Source organism: Protomyctophum parallelum (assembly GCF_964188405.1).
Source record: "Protomyctophum parallelum genome assembly, chromosome: 17".
NCBI lineage: Eukaryota > Metazoa > Chordata > Actinopteri > Myctophiformes > Myctophidae > Protomyctophum > Protomyctophum parallelum.
Window position 1 is genome coordinate 19548752 of NC_139719.1, and position 21264 is coordinate 19570015.

Here is a 21264-nt window from a genome sequence, read left to right on the forward strand (position 1 = left end):
GTGTGTGTGTGTGTGTGTGTGTGTGTGTGTGTGTGTGTGTGTGTGTGTGTGTGTGTGTGTGTGTGTGCGTGCGTGTGCGGGAGGGGGGGGGGGGTCCCTACTTCATCTCCTTGGACAACAGCGCACACTGTCAAATGCATTATCAACTTAGACACTTTATAGGCGACTGGTGGCTGGCTGTTTAGTGTTTTATCATGCCATCAACAGGCGACTTGTCAACACAATGTCTCAATGTTCTGTAAACACAGAACTGCTGCTGGTTGTGTGGTTAAAGGCCAGTTCTGAAGTTTGAACTATATTCTGGAATTACAGTGTGCTGTTATTCCTAAAGCCTAAACAATTAGCCTAAACGAGAGTATTTAAGTAAAATAAAACGAAACATGTAAAAATAAGTCATGACAGTGAATTACACTTGGTGTCAATTTTAGAAGACATCGGTTTCCATGTCACACAACTTGCCCACAAGCATGCTTTACGCACAGGGGTGCGCGCTACCAACTATGACTATGAAGAGTCCATCGTGATGATCAAGCCTATTGTATTCCCTAGTATTTGTATAACGGCCTAATGGAAAGGTAAAGCGACACCTGAACCACAACAACAACAGTAGTAGTTATCTCGTAAATCTGTCCCTTCAGGCAAGCGACACCTTTGCGCGATGGCAGCCTTTGAAATTGAGCCACCGTCGGCGCTGAGTGGTGTGGACTGACCGCCATGACGACAAATCCATAAAAAGCGTTTACTGACTGACATTAAACGGAATTAAATGAAACGAAATGAAGTTCATATTCCATCATTCAGACTGACGTCTGACATGTGGTGTTGTGTTGTTGGTTCTGTTTCCTTCTTACCTCTGGATACGAGTCTTTGGCGAAGACGTGGAGGAGCGCCGTCTTGCCACACTGCGTGTCGCCGACGACCACAACCTTACAGCGGCTCGTCCCCGCCGGTTTATTGCTCTCCATGGTGGTGGTGGTGGTGGTCCCGGGTCCTGTCCCGTCCCGTATCGTATCGTACCGTGCCGTGCCGTGCCCCGGGTCGGTGTGACTGTCAGCGGCGAGCGGTGGCTATAGCTGCTGCGTCCTGGTCATTTAGTAGCTCCACTCCACACACACACACACACCCAAAACAAACCCGTTTTTAAAGATGTTAAAACACAAACCAAACCGTTCTGTCCCGTCTGTATTCTGTAATATGTCTGTGGCTCTTAATATCGTCCAGACAAGTTCAAGGTGTTTTAATTCAATAGTGAAACATGAGCGGCATGCTGTGCTGCTGCTGCTTCTCTCTCAACAGTCAACACTCAATAACTGGCTACTAGTACTAGTCGTCTACTAGGCACTGTTGTCCTGTCCGCGTCCTCCCTCCCCACAGACACGCCCACCGGTCTGTTAACACCCAATGGATGTGCGCACACCCCCCGGGCATGCTTTGCATATTATTATTTTTTATCAGCAGCAGTTACACCTGGCAGATTTTAATGAAATATATATTTCCCCCCACTACGTACGTGTGTGCGTGTGCGTGTGCGTGTGCGTGTGCGTGTGCGTAAATAGTCCACTACTGGCAATTCATGGTGGAAATGTAAACTTTACTCTGGAATCACACATGCCTCACGTACGTTCAAAGGTGCAGTAAAGTAGGCTAATTGATTTCTATTTATCCAGCTCTTAACAGAAAAGGGAATTTTCAGACCAGGGTGGAATTGGATACCAAGTGTATCCAATCGGGATCGAGAACTCAACTCATACAGACATACAGGATTAACAAGTGAAATTGGAAGAGATGACAAAGGAATGCGCAGACGGAGCCTATAAACACTAAAACTAAGGTGATGGAAATGGTATTGGGTACCCTCTCCCGATTGGTTGAAATTGGCATCCCACCTGAAAATGTTTATTAAAAGAGCTGGGGGTTCCAAATGGAACCTTTAATACAGAACCAAATGGACCTATATAGTTGTCTAGTTCCCTTGAGGTCTGAGTCTTTGAAGTCTGAGAAGCACTGGCATAGTTATCATGCTACCTGTGGCTGAAACCAATGACTAAACGCCATTTGAGAGATCAATGTCAGCTGTATGAAATGCTGTCTTTGCATTGCAACTGGATGGGTCATTGCTGTATTGTTGCTGCCATCCTCTGGTTAAAAGGTGGTACGACATAATGTCAAATCAAATGCAGCATTGTGAGCTGCACCCGTGGAAGAATGAATAGACACCATGCATGATGCAGCCGGCACTTGATGAATCCCCCAGGTACCAAAACAGAGTGGGCACCAGGTATACTGCATACTGTACTATGTAGTCTACGTTAACCATCAAAATAGGCCATAGTTGAACTTGTGCCGTAATAAATTCCTTTTTAACAACCAGGTCCAGTTTGGAATGTCCAGATACAAGATCACACATAAACCAATTGACCAGGAAACGGCATGTTTATTGCCCACACACACACACACAGTATTAAATACACACAGCACGTCTACTAAAAATAAAAGCATTTCCACGAGCACAAATAAAACATGACAAATTAATTTCACTTCAAACATATTTACAGTTATTATTTATACATCCGTTTGTTGGTGTAACCTGCACCATAACCTACTGGGCATCACAAGGAGGTGGCAATTCCAACATTATATAGACCATTAGAATGTTAGAGCCAAACTGGCGTCACTTTATATGGCCCCACTCCACATTGGGTCAATGATGACCATAAGGTTGGCAGTGGGGCAAGGAGTGTTGTGGTATCCCTGGGTCTTAGAGGTGTGATCAGATTCAGAGTGACCCATTTTGGATGTCGAGGTTTTGCACTCAAGAGCGCAGGGAGCCTTAAAGGAGGTAGCGGAATAGGGGGAGAAGTCAAAACGTTGGCTGGTTTGAGACCAGGCGTGCTGCTGTTGCCCAGACAGGCCACCGATAGAAGGGCTCGTCACTGCTCCATGGAGCTGCTGGATGCCATGCCCATGTGGAGCTGGATGCTGCCCTCCTCCGGCTCCTACCAGGAACCAGGGGCCTCCTGGTTGTCTACAGAGACGCACATTAGGTAGACATGGCACCATGTTGTCAAGGCTCTCCGACTTTATGGCCTCAACATAGCCCTGCGGCGTCATTCCCTCGCAGTGCCGGCCCTGTGTCAGAATTCCCTCACGGTAGCCCTGTGGGATCATGCCGCCACCGCCACAGAATTCCTGTGAACAGAATAAAATGTTAAATCAGTGATGTTTTTGGCAGCAAATTTAGATTTTTAGTTTTAGTCATAGTCTCTTGAAGAGTTTACATTTAGTTTGTCACATTTTAGTCACCTGGAATGTTTGTGTTAGTCTAGTTGTATACGACTAAATGTCATAAGATTTAAGTCCACTAAATCTATAGTTGATTTAGGTCGCATTCATACCAGAGAGCTTTGCTGCGATTAAAACGGATCCTGCTGCGCATTGTCAGAAAGTGCGCTTCGTTTGGCAGGTGTGAAGGCTCATTCGAATCCTAATGCGCAGCAAATAACCGCATTTTACTCCGCCCAAAAACGTGGGTTTCGCTTCGCTTCGAATCGCACTTGACTACGATTCGGTGCAGGTGTGAATGCAATCCGCAGTAAATAAAGGAAATGAAGCAAACATAATGTGGCGGGTGAGGAGCTGAACACAGTTGGAGACGGAGAAGGCATATTTTACGCAGCGCAAAGATGTCCCGTTACTGTGGATAGACGTGGTCGAATAAGGAGACTGAAGCCCTGATCGAAATGAGGACGTGTAGGCTACATTAATCAATTGCTTAAGAAAACACATAAAAACACTGCAGTGTATTATAGCCTACATAATATTCTGTCTGTCTGTATGTCTGTCTGTGCGTGCCGTAAACATGGAGTGCTGTCACTGTGTGGGACTGGGGAGTTATATCAGTGCGCTCATGCAGCGCTGTGCCTCCATGCCCAAAAGAACAGTGTGTGGCGGCTGCGAGCGTAGAGAGAGAGAGAGGGGGGGGGGGTCCCAGACGGCACGACACATGCACGTTATGAGTGTAATTTTATCACCATAGATTTCACTGTGTAGGCTATAGTTTATGAACGGAACACATTGATAAAGGTCCCCCCTGCTGCGTTTCCAATTGCTGCGAATGACAGTGTGAAGGCAAACCCCAGCCAGTTAAATATGCAAGATACCCAATTCCCCGCCCATACGGATCTGAGTCTACCGAAGTATTAGGTGAGAATGTGACCTTAGTCAACTAAAAAGTATTTTGGCAGGCTTTATTGCCCGCCAATCTGATTTTACACTTGCTTGTAGATCTGATATTTTCAGCATGCAACAAAGTGTAAAATGACTTGTACTGGATCTCTTCTCCTCTAGTCCCTACCTAACATTTTAGTCTAGTTTTAATCTGTTGACAAAATTGTCTAGAAAAAGTAGAACTAAATGTTTTAGTCTTTGTTTTAGTCGACAAAAAAAACACTGGTGTTAATGACTGAAACATTTTGTCAGGCCAAGTCGTAATCTGCCATTAACGTGCCCCCAACCAGTTGAAGTTGCAGATTGAGGCTTTGATTTTTATGAAATATCCAAGACCATTATGCATGCTGCTTCTGAACATACTCTATTGCTAGTTTGACCAATTCAAATACTCCTTAAAATATATAGCCCATCTACAAGCTCACTAAAATATAACCCATCTACAAGCTCACTAAAATATAACCCATCTACAAGCTCACTAAAATATAGCCCATCTACAAGCTCACTAAAATATAGCCCATCTACAAGCTCACTAAAATATAGCCCATCTACAAGCTCACTAAAATATAGCCCATCTACAAGCTCACTAAAATATAACCCATCTACAAGCTCACTAAAATATAGCCTAACCCATCTACAAACTCACTAAAATATAACCCATCTACAAGCTCACTAAAATATAACCCATCTACAAGCTCACTAAAATATAACCCATCTACAAACTCACTCAAATATAACCCATCTACAAGCTCACTAAAATATAACCCATCTACAAACTCACTAAAATATAACCCATCTACAAACTCACTAAAATATAGCCCATCTACAAGCTCACTAAAATATAACCCATCTACAAGCTCACTAAAATATAACCCATCTACAAGCTCACTAAAATATAGCCCATCTACAAGCTCACTAAAATATAGCCCATCTACAAGCTCACTAAAATATAGCCCATCTACAAGCTCACTAAAATATAGCCCATCTACAAGCTCACTAAAATATAACCCATCTACAAGCTCACTAAAATATAGCCCATCTACAAGCTCACTAAAATATAGCCCATCTACAAGCTCACTAAAATATAACCCATCTACAAGCTCACTAAAATATAGCCCATCTACAAGCTCACTAAAATATAGCCCATCTACAAGCTCACATTATGTAGATTGGCTATTTTCGGTCCGTGACAGCTTCCATAGAAGACATGCAGGCTTTTATGGAATCCAAATGACTGCATGGGAATCATTTGTGGCGACTGAGAACTTTAATCCATACCGGTGTCATCATGTCCCGACTGGGGCCTTGCTGCCCCTCGCTGGACAGCACACCCGTTCTCTTCCGATGGCTAATAATCTCCATCACCTGGTCACTGCTCAGGAAATCAACCACACTCTCCAGAATTTGTGCCTTTTGCATCCTTGGAGTCCACTGAAATATACACAAAACACACGATATAGTAAGAATAGTGCTCAGACTCTCATTAATAGTCTTGTATTTACAGTAGGTGTGTATTCTGTTCCCTGTTAGTTCTTGGTTCCGATACGCCTAAACACCACAAACCTTAACGCGGTGATTCCATGCATGTCCATGATTAGACGGTCACCAATTTCACTGTAACATGTGACCGTTGGAATTTGGTTATAATGTCTTGTGTCACAATGTCTGATATGTTCCGTCTTTGTTTACCCAGACTCCAGTTTGGATCCTGTGGTCTAGTTGTCCTGCATTTGTGTTCTCACCATACATGGTTGACAGAATTTACTGTATTCAAGTAATTTAGTATCTAGCTTTTAGTAGTTTTTAAAGACAAAAATTTGTATTTCGACTCTGCTACATTTCCATGAATGGAAAAGGTAGACTTAAGCCACCTTAATGACAATAGCAGATCTACAAGCTCACCTTACCACACCTGCACATGACAGATAATAGCCAGCAGCGGAAACTGAAATGAAGAAGAAGTCAACTCATTCAGAAAAAGATGCATTTGTAAATGTCATACACACCGCATTGTGGGTCTTTGGCTTTTCCAAAAGCAAGAGTCGCAATGTTTCCAAGCTGTCGTTAATACGGTCACGTCTGAGTTTATCTGTGACTCGACGTCGGAAAACCTCAAGATAAACATAGAAGACATATTCCCTGATCCACTGGAGACAAACCTCCTTAAATTATATTACAGTGATGTAGTTGCAGTCCAAGTTGTAATTTTAGGTTGTTTAGGTTGTATAGGCTATAAAAACCCAAGATAACACTATCAATATTATTTCTTACCCGTATTGGAATACTTTCCCAAGGTGAGATTGTGGTGGTGACAATCTTCATTCTGGCTTGCAGTCAGGACTCAGGATGAAATTAAATCTAATCTAATGCCTGGTGTTGGTTCCAGGTGCAATAAATGACTTGACCAGCAGATAACCACGCCCATTTCCTTTCCACTTCACCTGAAATTTGATGGGACACTCCCTTAATTGAACAGTCAACCATTGTAGGCGATTTGCTTGGGTGATTGCTAGCCCACCCGGACAGAGACCGGAGAGATAGAGAGGGGTGGAGAAAATGATATTGCACTACTAGAGAGCATATTGCTGAAAAGGTTGTAATATAGGCTGATAAAAAAGGATATAAAACATCTAAGGTCAATTAACGGTCACCTATAGGCTATAACAGACCAAAAGACAACCCAGACAGTCTTGAGGCCTTGAGACACTGCGTATGTGACAAAAACATGTATCCATATTCACATGCACTACAACATGCACACGCTGTTGTTGTGTTAAAGTGAACACATGCAAGAACATACGGTCAACAGAATTCTATTTCACATAAAAATCAGCTGATCCACAAGCTCACATGGATCAATCGGCATGCCTGTCCTGTTGGTGGATTTATAGTGCCTTTATCCAAGGGGCTTTACATAGATTGTACATTGCTATTGGAATGAGAAAACCTATGTTTGCATTGCCATAGCAAGTGTCAAAACATAATAAAAACAATTTAAGAAAACAATGTGGAAAGTATGTAATGAGTTATGGCACATTGTTAGGGGTATAAAGCTTTTTGCAATAAATAGCTGCAATCAATTGCAGTCACTTGGGTACAATTAGCAGCATTTCCCCCAAAACGAGTTCATGCACGGTTCAAGCAGTATACAATCTCACAACACAAGTCAGACCTTTCAGCCAACCTGAGCGTGAGCGCTTTAATTTGTAGCATTTCAATTCATAAACTTTTTTTAAATGAATAACATGTTATTTTTGTCCAATCTAGAGAAGATATACTGGAAGTGTAACTAACCCAACTGCACTGGTTGGATTTGGTCTCCCTGCCTTTCTGTTGAGACTATTGTTTTACAGTCTATGGTTGAGACAGCCTATATGGCTGACACGTGGTACTGGCTGAAAGTCAAAATGCCATATGACTTGGTAAAAGGTCACTGTCCTATATACACTGTGGCTGTCATCAGGGTGAACTGGCCCGAATGTAAACTGAAACGATGTCACAGCCAAGTGATCAGAGTTGATATGAAGCATAAATTACACACAACAAAGAAGACATTCTCACTGCCACGGCGGGTTCCACGTTCCATTTGTAATCCATAATTAAACTGGAGGAATAAACCCCCAGTATAGAAGATTATAGTCTACTAACAAGGTCGTTTTAAATGAACTGTGTCTTTTCCCATGTCCATTTCCACTCACAGGACACAGTTGTCCACTTTGAAACTGGAATTAACACACCTGGTTTTAGTTGTTTTTTTATAATCTTTATCCCACGATTTTGCAACCCATTTTATCACCCAGTGTCAATTATCTAATGTAATCCTGGGCGTTACACTTCCTCTGCCAACCTGGGGGGCAGCGGACTGACCTCATGATTCCTTCTATGCATGAGGAGTCCAAGCTGCTTCTTTTCACCTGACAGGGGGGAGTTTCCCCGGCCGGACGTAGCGCGTGGAAGGAACACGTGATTCCGACCAGTTCCTTTCCCCTCCATCAGGCGCCCCGGCTAGACCAGGATTACTGCATGATTTTTGTGAGGGTACCTACCCTAGATTGAATTAATCTCTAACGAACCTGAAGCTCAAATGATGTTCCATCCACCCACCTCCACCTCCCTGTCTAATCCATGCTGCCTGGGTCAGCTTCATCGCTATAGATGCTCATTAACTACGTTCATCGTGGCCATCCAATTTCTGGCCATATGACGAGCTGTAGGCTATAGGATTTAAGTGGTTTAACTAGAAGACCACATTGACATCACACACTTCTATCTACTCAGTTTTCTTCCATTTAGTGTCAGGAATAGAGCTGAAAGGGTTTGGGAACCCCTGCTATATGCCTCTTTGTACTGTATATGTTTTACACCTGACAGCTAAAATGAGAGAGAGAGAGAGAGAGAGAGAGAGAGAGAGAGAGAGAGAAGATATATTGGATATAGGGAGACAATTTACTCCACTGCAATTATTTGAAGAAAAAAAATTATTATTTCAAATACATAACCACTTCAGCCCTATTCAAACTTTGGCTATTTGCAATCCTTCGGGGAGACCAAAATATGTTATTGTTTATGCTCTGGCTCTGCAGCACTAGAAGTAGACTCCGAGTAGAATAGGGTTGGGGTGTGAGGTCTTTTGGTTTCCAGGGCACACTGGGGTATAGAAAGGGAATGTGGACCTCTTGGCAAAGGAAAGATTTTAGAGAATTAGATGTTCACCTGCCCCTGGGGAGGGTGGAGCTGAGGGGTTTAATGAGTGATAGATAGATAGGTGCCTTATTATCCCACGGGGGAAAATCACTCGCCCAGAGGCGGCAGAGCAGTTAAGGTTACAGCATACAAGTAAGGATAAGACGGAGTGGCAAGCAGGTTGGGAGAAGGAGGTAAAGGGGAGCAGCCTACTACTAGGCTACAACCTAATGTTAGTAAGACATGTTTTGTAATTGTAACACATCATCTCGTAGACAGGCAGTAAAGCTGAGTATATGTAAATCCCTGGAACATGTGACACGTTTAACCTAAACACCATGTGTGTAATAATAAAATGCCAAGTGTTTATTAATGGTCATAAAATACAGTAGAACACGAGTTCACTCAAACACCTCACGAGAACACCTAGTGTTCAAATTCTAAACACCTATATGACTGACTTTGATTGTAAAAACTAAACACGTTTATGTGTTTAAAAAGTGTTACAGGGATTAAACATGTTCTGCTGTTTATAATCTAAACACTGTGACACGTTCAAAAAGTGTTACAAATACGTGTTTAATACTGTTTATAACCTAAACGCTTGGGTTTAGTGTGTAGAGTAGACTGAGGCTGGGGCTACGGCTATTGTGGGTTAAACCAGAACATGTTTTTTTTACACAGCCAGCCAGGGCATGGCAACATGGGCAGCCAGAATGCAGTACAACACAGAAAGACACCATTTATAATAAGGATGTATAGGAGTGTGTGTTCTTTTTGGGGAGCGCCAGCAGGTTTAATGTTTGTCTTTAGTTCAATGTTTGATTTGTAAACACAATGAAGGGAAAATGTACGTCATAATGTCTCTTTATTGTTAATGGTGTTTAATGTTTGTGTTTGCACCACCATTTGTTTTACATCACCATCACATCACATTCACCTAATCAAGATGAGTTAGAGTTAGACTTTAATATATTAGCGCCCCTCACTTCACACGGGTGTCTTTTTTAAATCGCCAGACCAGTGGAGGGCAGTAATACGCCTTGCGGCGTCCACACTGCCGGACAATAAAAAGAAGAAGGCTCTGTCTGTCTGGACCATCTGGACGAGACGAGCGAACCACGGTTTGTTGGTGACGTTGCTATGGATATTACACAGTATTAGAGCATGAAAAACACTGTAAACCAAGCGAAAGACTGTATGATGTGTGCATTGACACTGTGAGGAGTCTAGCGGTTAACACCATAGCTCATATCACTGTGTATTGATTTAGCTAGACAGTGGCTAATATATATTGTGTATGGGGGTTAGCCTGTTAGCCATTTCCACCGTGGAGGAAAAACAATGTCTAGTTGAAGAAGAGTGGCCTTCCAGTCCAGAGCTTCAGGTAGAAGCTACTAGTTTCCCATGTATACTAACAGCTTAGCCTGGTTAATAAACCAGACCGAATCAGCCGTCTGGTTTATTAACCAGGCTACTAACAGCTAACTGACGTTACACGGCAATGTTAGTGCTACTAATGTTAGATTGCAAATTAATCCTGTTGGATTGATTAATGCGGACAAGCACTACACATGTGACATGTACTGTAGTGTGTAGCAAGTCTTTGTACAGTAGTAAGTAACATTGCAACCCAACTTACTTACCTCAAATATCCACCTTTTGTCTTTGCGTTTGTGTGTGCAAACTGTGCATAAGTTCCTCTTTCTCTTGCTGTGTTGCCAGTTTTGCAAGAGAAACAACTAAACAAGTGGTCAGGTCTATGAAAACAAGCACAAATTAATGAAATAGTGGATCTACAAGCTCACAGTGACACATTGTGAGGTTGTACATAAATAAGCAACTACTGTCTGTAGGCTACACTTTATAATTAAGCCCAAAAAAACACCAACCAGCAACTACCAATAAATTATTTGGAAGTGATTTTACAGAAAAAAACAAGTCACAGGTTGCTTATAATAAGCAGTAGGGCATTCACTTCTAGTCACTTTTACTAGTTGACTAGTCGACTAGTCGGCCTACCTATTATGTAAAAAAAAATGTTTTTGTTTTTTGGAAATACATATTTGTACATTTAAAAACTGTGTACATTGGTGACTATAACTATAATCTACCTGATCTTGAGGCCTACAAATTAGGGGGAAAACTAGTCGACTAGTCGACTAGTTGCTTAATGCCCTAATAAGCAGACATGGCAACACTGCCTGAAGGGGGAGTTACTGTGAAGTAATGCTTCAGTCTGGTTACTGGTATGTATTAACTAATAACTTACACCTTTTGTATTGTTTCAGTAAAATGGCAACACGCAGGAATAGCGAGTCATTGTCGAGTAAGGCCAGATTGGAAGCTCTTGCTCTGATCGGGGAGGCATTTCTTGAGGCGGAGGTAAGTTACATTCTCGTACATAACTGTGTAATAAATGTAACTCCTGTTTGGTTGATGCTTATCTCTCTATATTTAATGACATGTCTCCATCTAGAAGAAACGTGCAGTGCCAGTGACAACAAAGAAGCCTGAAGTTGCATGCCCTAAAGTGACCTGGTTGAAGAGAGACGCAAATGGGATTTGCGTTAACACAGGGAAAAAACGAAGGAAAAGGACTTCATCTAATGGTTAGTCTCATCTCATAGAACTAATGGCAAGGACTTAATTCATGGGGAGTGGTGTTTGATTAGGTGTAGGGTAATCTTTTTGACAGTGTTATTGTTGTCAGCGTGATCTAGTATGAGAGTGACGTCACTAGCGTTGACTCTCATTGTAAAAATCACACCCGTGTGAACTGAGTGATGCATTTCCCCTCACACTCCTTGAGCAGCGATTGTCGACTGCCTTATTCTGAATTTAACCACTTAAGCTCTATTTTCTACAGGTGATGGTCATCTACCCAGTCACAGCATGTTGCCTTCAGCTGCCATGAGTCAGGAGTCTGCTGCTGCTACCTGTATGCCTCCCATCGTCACCCTTGAGAATAACAACTGCACTGACACTGAGGAAGACAGTGAGTGTCTCTCTCTCTCTCTCTCTCTCTCTCTCTCTCTCTCACACACACACACATGGCTTAAAGTTCTCCATTCTGGGGACGGATTTCCGTCGTGAGGACTTCATATTGGCCATTTATGAGATCAGTGTGAATCTGCAAAAACATTTAATAAGAGGTGTGGGGCCGGGGGTGTAATGTATGTAGACATGGCCATGGTGTGAATGACATTAAGTCATCAAAACGCAGCATATACTTGCTACTAGTCAAGAGATCTCTCCAAAGTCCAAACTACCAAGCTTCCATTCGCACTCAAATAATATTTACATCCATCAGCTGGTGCCGGTGTCGTGGCTCGTGCGCACTGCTGCGCAGACAGTAAATAGCAGATCTGCAAGCTCGCAGTGTGTCACGAATGCTACGTGGTGTGAGCTTGTATATCTGCTATTTGCTGCACGCAACACCGTGCACAATTATAAGTCTGTCGATTCGATGTCACCCTGCTATTCTGACTTAAAAGTAGCACAGATGTAAGTTACCACTGAAGTTGGAAGTTTCTCCATCATGGCAGCGTCCAAAACATGAAATTACAGGAATAATGGAAGTCAGAGAGTTATAAATCGAAAGTTGATTACATCACGCAACAGGTAGGAATAGGATGGAATGGAATTATTTTATTGACAGGGAAGGCAGCAGTAATTGACAATAAAAGTGCTTAGGTTCGGTTCTCTTGCATAATTATTTTCTGCTGAACACTTGCTAAGTTGCTATGTTTGTCAATTAGAGATTTGAGAGGATTTATTTGTCTCTCACAAAAGTTACCCATATGATACAGGCGTGCCGATGCAAACACTTGACTTCGGTGTTTCTGTATCATCTCATCTTTTCTTGACTGCTGTCAAAGGCAGTCGCGTCCGACCCTCCTTTAAGTTTCACCACCAAGGGGGATGTCTGAAAATAATTTTCCGTCTTGGTTTCTTTTCTTGCTTTAACCCCCGCACGCACGCACGCACGCACACACACACACACACACACACACACACACGTCACTCAGTACTCTATGGGTATAAGTAACAGCGTCTCCGCCATATATGACGGCTGCCAATTATAGCAGAGACACCACAATACCTTTCCAGCGTTTCTGCCTCCTTTTTGGGCATCCCAAGTTGTTGGAACCCTCCAACAACCAGTCTGTGCGGATTCCCTAGGCTGCCAAATATACTGTAAAGACAAATAGTCTGCACCTATAGCCCAGCTCTGAGATGTTATGTAGAAGTGGTTGGTATTTTATGACCGTGGTCATAAAGGCTTCCTGTCTAGGCTATAGTCACACACACACACACTGACCAGCCAACTGGCCTGACCTGAACCCCACAGAGAATCTAGGTTGTATTGTCAAGAGGACGGCATGAGACATGAGACTCAACAATACAAATTAATTTACGGGCAAACCTGGGCTTCCATAACACCTCAACAATGCCACAGGCTGATCACCTCCATGCCACACCCCGTTGATGAAATAATTTGTTCAAAAGTAGCCCAGACCAAGTATTGACTGCATACATTAATATACTTTTCAGATGGTCGACATTTCTCGTTTAAAAAAAAAACATTTGTTTTAGTGGTCTCGTAAAAAAATCTAATTTGTTTGATTTTCATGAGCTGTACGCCATAATCATCAAGATTAAAACAAAAATACTTAATACTTCATTTTATGCACAATTAATTCAGAATATATGAAAGTTTCGCTTTTGGAATTATATTATGGAAGAAAAATAACTTTTACACAATAGCGCACTACAGTAAAATATACAAGTGATCGGAAATATAGTCGTCAAAATTACACAGATTAAACAGTAAATGATTAAACAGAAATGCTGTGTGCTGACCCATGTCTGTGTATGCCACAAAACCATTCTCCTGGCAAATAGCAACGCCTTTATGCTCCCATGAATAATTGTGGATTTGGAAATGAATAGTTTTTCCTCAACCGTGTGTGTGCGTGTGTGTGTGTGTGTGATCCCACTGCAAGGCCTAAAACCAATCATTAATAAATGCCTACATCATTAACCAGTTGAACCCTATATACCTATTCTGCACATGTCACAATAGAGGGTATGCGCGTCACATCATCGTACCTGGAAGTTATGCGGGAACGCCCACTGAGTGGCAAAAAACTACTTTCTGGCCTTGACAGCCCATACATCCAAACAGAAAAGTCCTGTCTGATTGCATTAAACAATGTTAAACTCACCAACATTGCAGCTGTACGAAAAGCTTGAATTATCCTCTTTCTATCTGCAAAGTTTTTGTTTCATGAAAATCCACCATAGAAACGTTATGAGCTACTTTCTGTCAAGAAATGCCCTGCATTTGATTATTTGAAGTGTCAGTGTTTGGAAGTGCTTGTTTTCAATAACACAACATTTTGCTGCCTCCTGCATTATGTGACATTTAGAAACCGGTGGTACGCAGGACGGTTGAGTGATTTCCAACGAGCGCTTCCAAACTCCAATGCTCAATGTTTTGCCACTTAGTCTAGATCAGGGGGTGTGTCCTGATGAGAAAACCATGCATGTGCATACTCTCTATAGACAAAAATAGGTAAGTGCGGAGTGATAATGGAATTATACCAGAGCGATAGGGTCTTTTTGTTGCCTGGCGACAGACAGACAGTCTACTGGAGCCTCTTGAAAGTTACATTTAAATAACTAATCTATGATTATCAACTCATCTATGGTTACTAGCTTATAATGATGATTGCTGAAAAAGCAAGGAAAGCGGGGCCCTACTCAGTGTGGTGAACGTGTGCGTAGCCACGGCACTGCTACAGGAAATGGCGTTGACTAGAGGGAAAACATCAGTGGGCCAATTGTTTTTTAGCTTTTTTTTTAATGTTTTTTTTTTTGTGGCTTTCGCCTTTTTATTTTATATTTTTTATGGAGGGATAGACAGTAGGCTGACTGGAAATGGGGAGAGAGATGGGGGGGGGGGGGTGACATGCAGTAAAGGCCGTCGGGATTGGGAGTTGAACCCGCGGCACACTGCCATACTGGATTACCAGCCAAGGTGCCTGGACCGCTGAGCCACGGCCCAGTGGGCCAATTGTAGGACACTGAGGGAGCCATCAAAGCATCACAGGGTTTAAGTGGTTATATGCTCCTACTGGATTGTTTTGGCTGACCACAGTTATGGTGAGCACGGTTGGCCAACCAGAGAAAGAACGTGCCCGAATGTCATTTGCATGGTTGTTGACCGTGCTCAGAAGACTTTTGGAATGAAGTCGGAGGACTGAAGTCACTCTTTGACTTGGTATTGTAATCGGTTTACCGGTAGTTAGTTGGTCTCAATAAACCAGTGGTTCTTAAAATGAGATCTGGGGACCAGGGGTCCTTGTTGCAGGGGCTCCCCAGCTAAATGATTAATAGGAACCAAATGGACCTTTACAGATCTGTAACTCCATTAAGCTGGTTTGTGGCCTAATGCAGGGGTTCTCAACCCGTGGGTCGCGACCCCTAGGGGTCGCCAAATTATCTTTGGGGGGGTCCCCAAATTATATTAAAAAAAAAAGAACACTACTTCGTATATGATCTTTTCGACTAGTATCACGTGCCAGTAATGTAAAAAGCTGTGTAGAAATCATTACAAAGCAAATCATGAATTGGAAGAATCAATCTTATCCACGTGAAAACCACTTTGAGTTGTTCTCTGCTGACATTACCTCCTCTCTCCTCCTCCTAGATCTCCAATTCCTTCCTGATGTGTGTGTAAAGGAGACTTCCCTTGAACAGCAGGACAGGAGCCCGAGTCTGGTCCAGGTGAGACTGGAACCTCCACAGATTAAAGAGGAACCGGAGGAGGTACTTCTAAGAGCAGTGGCGGCTGCACGGTCATCATCGGTGACATTACTAGCAGTGAAAAATGAAGATGATGATGATGAACACACAGAGACAGAGCCTCTAGCCGGAACATCAACTGAACACATGAAAACACAAGCTTATATCGAGCACTGGGTTCCATCACAACCAGCTAGTGGTGACCAGCTCCTCTCTTCACACTGTTCTGAATCCGACACGGATGAGTCCGTTTTAAATGCACTGGAATCACACAAGACGCAAGATGTGGATGGACAAAGTTTGTCTTTGAACAGCAAGCCGTCCCACAGTCGGAAATCATCGAAACAAAAGCCATCCACGAGTAGGCGGACAGGGAAAAAAAACTGCGTTTGTTCAGTGTGTGGTAAAGTCTGTCGCAAAAATTGCGAGCTGAAAAATCACATGAGGATTCATACCAAGCCTTTTGCTTGTGCAGTGTGTAACAAGAGCTTTAACATATCTGAACACCTGAAAAGACACATGTGCCTTCATACAAGGGAAAAGTCCTTTGAGTGTACAGTTTGTAGCAAAAGCTTTAGGCGTAACAATGGTCTGAAAAAACACATGATAATTCATACAGACGAAAAGCCTTTTGCTTGTGACGTTTGTAACAAAAGCTTTAACATATCTGATCACCTGAAAACGCACATGAGGATTCATACAGCGGAAAAGCCTTTTACTTGTACAGTTTGTAGCAAAAGCTTTAACCAAAAAACTAATCTGACGACGCACATGAGAATTCATACAGGTGAAAAGCCCTTTGCTTGTACTGTTTGTAACAAAAGCTTTAAACATATTCAAAATGTGAAAACACACATGCGGATTCATACAGGTGAAAAGCCCTTTGCTTGTACAGTTTGTAACAAAGGCTTTAACCAATCTTCACATCTGAAAACACACATGAGGATTCATACAGAGGAACAACCCTTTACTTGTCATACTGAACAAACTTAAATCATCCTGCTGGTTTTGCTTGAAACCTGATTAGCAACACAAGATATCTCTCCAACTGACTGAGTAATACTGTTAATGTTATGTGATTTACACCAAGCAAAACTAACCAAAATGATTGTTAGCCACTGTGTAATTGGAGGGTAACAAATAAAACACACATGTTAGCAGTTGACCTTGTCTAGAAAATTTTGAAATGCTAGACTTTGTCCAGAACCTGGTGTATTGTCCGAATAGGACTTGTGATGGTGGTATCACACAGTATACAGCGTAGTAAATCAACAGTAAAAACAGTAAGCCCTATACATGCTCCTTCCAACGTCGGACGGGCTTTCCAAACTAGTGTGGAGATTCAGGACATCTTGACTTCTGAGAAAACATCCAACAGATGTTATGGATCATGTCAATTTGTCGTATCATCTCAATTTCTACAAACTTCAAAAGGAGCATGTATTGGACTTAAAGGCGTAGTTCACCCCCCCAAAAAAATACTTATTTTCTAGCAATTACACACAATTTAGGCATTTAACAGACTCTTAATCCAGAGTGATTTACAGTAAGCAAGGACAACACAAGGTAATGCATCAAATGTATAGAAATGAGCTAATAGTTTGATGACCGGGTGGCTGCTCAGTACTACCTTTTAGTCTCCTGACTCTGCCAGTCATCAACTTATTGGCTTAGGAATGCAAAAAGAAATCTAATGTAATTAATCGTAAATAAGTCATTGTTTGGGTGAACTACTCCTGTCACATTTAGTCTTATGTTTGCCGCTTTACTACCTAGGCTTTTGATTCTGAATAGTCAGTTTATTCTTATTTTTAGTTTTATTATTCAGATTTTCTATTCTCAACTCTTACTACTAGTTTTAATCGTATATGAATCTCCTTTTTATAATGTCTTTCTGTTACGCCGTCTCAATGCTCTTCATGTTTTGTGTAAATCACACTGTGTGATTGCCTTGTTGAAGTTGATTGATGTAGCCTACTGTACAAATTAAACTGATACCTAGTACCCAATTAGAGACACTTCATTACTCTACCTCATTATGCTGTTTAAGTGATCTATTTGGCATACCATCGCTGTTGAGTGAAAACCTTGTCTTGTCTAAAACGTTTCAGATTTTTGTTAATGGCAAAAATAGCAGATCTACATGTTGGGTGCATGTAACTTTAAAGGCATCATAGGACCCTACCTTGCGCCACCCTTTACCGCTTCTCCCTAAAGCCTAAACTTTTTTGCCATTTTTTACAAATTTAAAACATTTTAAAATACCGGTAGTTCAACTAGCCAATGTACATCGACACGTTGTGAGCTTGTAGATCAGCTATTTGAACTATTGTGTTTGAACTATAAATGTTTTAAAATAATTTTAAGGCATGAGGGGGAAGGGGTGGCGCAAGATATAGCAGATATTATGTAACTTCACACAACGGAACAATTAAATACATGCCTGTACCAATCATTTCAGGTGGCGACTGTGGCTCAGGAGCTAGAGCAGGTCGTCCAATGATCCATGGGTCGGCGGTTCGAATCCCGGCTCCTCCTGTCTACATGTCGAAGTGTCCTTGGGCAAGACACTGAACCCCAAATTGCTCCCGATGTGCTGGTTGGTACCTTGCACGGCTTCCGCTGCAATCGGTGTATGAATGGGTGAATGTAATGCACAATCTATGTAAAGCGCCTTGGTTAAAGGCGCTATATTAATGCACCATTTACCATTTATTTCTGTCTTGATACCAACAGCTATCAGCCACTGGAGTAGTGATGTGGTGTTCACCTGCAGAAACGCACTGCCCTCTTGCTGTATTTTGGTGTTTTCACCGTTTGTTTTGGTTGACGGAATTTATGCGCTACCAAAACGGTGAAAAACCAAAATGTATTTCTGTAGGATCAGTTGTTCTCAAACTTTGGGTCGGGCCAAAACGGTGGGTTCAGGCCCCTGTGCAGTTCATAACAAAAGCGTACTTCAAACGTACTCGAAATCTGAAAGAGTACACGTGGACTCAATACAGGTGAGAAGCAGTTTGCTTGTACAGTTTGTCACAAAGATTGAACCTAACTTCACACCTGAAAACCATGTCTTGTCTAAAACATGGCAACACCGGTCAGTGGGCGTGTCCCGGGATAAGGACAGTATAAATGGAACAGGGAGTCTCTGTTCTGCCTCACAGCCAGCTGAGTAAGTGTGAGCCTCCTCTTCCTCCAGAGAATCACCTCTTTCTCCTCAACCAGCTCCTTCTCGATAGGTAAGCTCACCTACTCCCCCCCCCCCCCCCCCTTACCCTATCACATATCCCCCTCTTCCTCCTCTTCTTATAAACTTATTTGTACACAAGCAGATCAGAAATCTTACATAACCGAGCTATAAAATGTAAATGTCTGTCGTCAAATACAGCAGATGTCAATCAAATGTTCTTTTTTAGAGTTAATTTTGCTTAATGTTTTATGTGAAGTACATTTGTTTTGTTTGTTTAACTTTAACTTAAAAGTAGGGGACACCCAGAAAAAGATACAATCTCTCTGTACAAGTACTGCATATTATCTTAACAACTCAATATCTTTTCAAATATAAATAGTAGTATGTATGAACATAATGTACATTGAATAAATGAACATACTTTTACAATAAGAAAACACTGTCATTGATTATGGTGATATAATCTATCAGAACACTACTGAGGCTCATCTTCATTCATTAAATGTTGGTTAACTCCTCAAGCGAGGAGACATTTGCACTGGCTGCAATCCATCATATTTAAAACAGTCATTAGTTACATATAACTCTAGATGCCCTCTTAGACATGCTCAACAACGTTATTTCACTGTACCCACAACATTTAATGAAATTGTGAGACATCCTTTTCAGTTTAAAGCTCCATCTGATTGGAACAACTTTGAGAGCAAATACCTCATTTAATATTTTCAAGGCTTCTTTGCTTGCCGACCTGAAACACATATGTACTTGTTTCAGATTTTTACTTTATTTTACCTAATTTATAATAATAGTACCTACTATTTTCTTAAGGGGTTTCATTGCAGATGTTACTGGCCTTAGATGTAGTGCTTTGAGTGGATAGGAGAGCCTCTATGTTGCGTTTGTTATGTTGTGTTGACATGTTTGAGGTATTACTTTGTCTATATGTTTGCGCCCGAGAGGACCCCCTCTAAAACGCATCTCAAGGGGCTTATCCGTTAAATAAAACGTTGACATAACTTTAGCTGGGGACGCCCTGGAACCTGTCGAGGGAAATTTGAAATACGTGATTTTATTCATTTAAGAGAACTCTAAATGATGTACCTGTAGACAGTATGCTGATCGATGTGCCTGTTTAACCACACAGTTACTGTGTAGTTAAGTTGGTAAATGTATTCTTACATGACATGTACCTTTGACCTATAACCTATATACCATGTGTTGTTGTCAATGCAGAAGAGTGCTGTGTCCGACCTCGAGTACAACTAAATCTGAGTACAACTAAATCTGAGTTGTTGCCTCCGCCTCATTTTGTGTCCATATGTGTAATACGGAAATGCCTCCTTGACCCCGCACAACACTTTTGAGAACCAATGTAACGACGGACACTTTGCACTTTTAAAGGGACGGGTTGCCAATGCCAACCCTTTGACACACTGACACGCATTTTGATTGATTGATTGAAATATTTATTAACAGTTTGCAGAATTACAGTACATTCAAGCACAAACTCAATACAAAGACTGTTAACGGTGAGTGGACGACACAATTAAGCATTACACTTGTTTACAACAGGGTCCACATTGTTCAATTCATCAAAACATTTAGAGACATACAAATAGACACTTCTAGTTAAAGAACAGAACAGGAATTCATCATATAGGAAGCAAAAAGGGAAAAGATACATATAGGGAAAAGATACATATACAGTGAGGGGAAAAGGGGGTGGTGGGGGGGGATTCAGATTTTACAGGGGCCAGTTTTGAATTGCAGCCATCCGTAGGTGCCCTTTGAGAGCGGTTTTGAAGGAGTCAAGGGATTCACATGTCTTAATGACTGTTGGTAGGGCGTTCCACATTTTGGTGGCATAGGAGCGAAAATAATTTAGTCCCTTGTTTCCCTTGTTGCTCACTGATGTGCTATCAAAACCATTAGCTTTAAGCTTGTTAACCAGTATGGAGTGGTTCACGGTGTCAAAAGCCTTTTGGAGGTCCAGCATGACCATGCCGCAGTATTTTCCAGCATCCACCTCGTGTTTGATGTGGTCGCTCAAATAGAGGAGGCATGTGTCAGTGGAGTGGGATGTTCTGAAACCAGATTGGAACTCGTACAACAATTTATTAGTAGCAAGTAGTACTGTGTGTGTGCGTGTGCGTGTGTGTCCCCGACTCCCCATGCAGCATGGCCCTGCTGTGGCTCCAGACCGTGTCTCTGCTGCTGCTGTCTGTGTCCTGGCCTGCAGGGGGCCCTCCCGCGGCATGCCAGGCGGCAGCCATTAATCCTCATGCTCAGCACCTGTGTCCTCCTGCCCTAGAGGACGCTCTCTATCTGGCGTGCGGCAACCGTGGCTTCTA

General features: G+C 42.1%; 2 protein-coding genes across 2 annotated transcripts in view; one reads left to right on the top strand and one right to left on the bottom strand.

Annotated features, from left to right (window-relative positions):
* LOC310874988 (rho-related GTP-binding protein RhoN-like) overlaps positions 1-1277 on the bottom strand; it is a gene marked incomplete at its 3' end in the record, with an annotated part of 63286 nt that extends 62009 nt beyond the window's left edge. The window contains exon 1 of the mRNA XM_083787979.1: positions 852-1277. Coding sequence (XP_083644105.1) covers positions 852-965 — 114 coding nt within the window. The 5' untranslated portion in view covers positions 966-1277. The remainder of the gene's footprint in view (positions 1-851) is intronic.
* A 17578-nt stretch (positions 1278-18855) lies between these two features.
* The window catches only part of bicc2 (bicaudal C homolog 2), a gene marked incomplete at both ends in the record, with an annotated part of 23246 nt that continues 20837 nt past the window's right edge, over positions 18856-21264 (top strand). The window contains 2 exons of the mRNA XM_083787503.1: positions 18856-18962; positions 21091-21264. The exon at positions 21091-21264 is cut by the window's right edge and continues 41 nt beyond it. Coding sequence (XP_083643629.1) covers positions 18856-18962; positions 21091-21264 — 281 coding nt within the window. The remainder of the gene's footprint in view (positions 18963-21090) is intronic.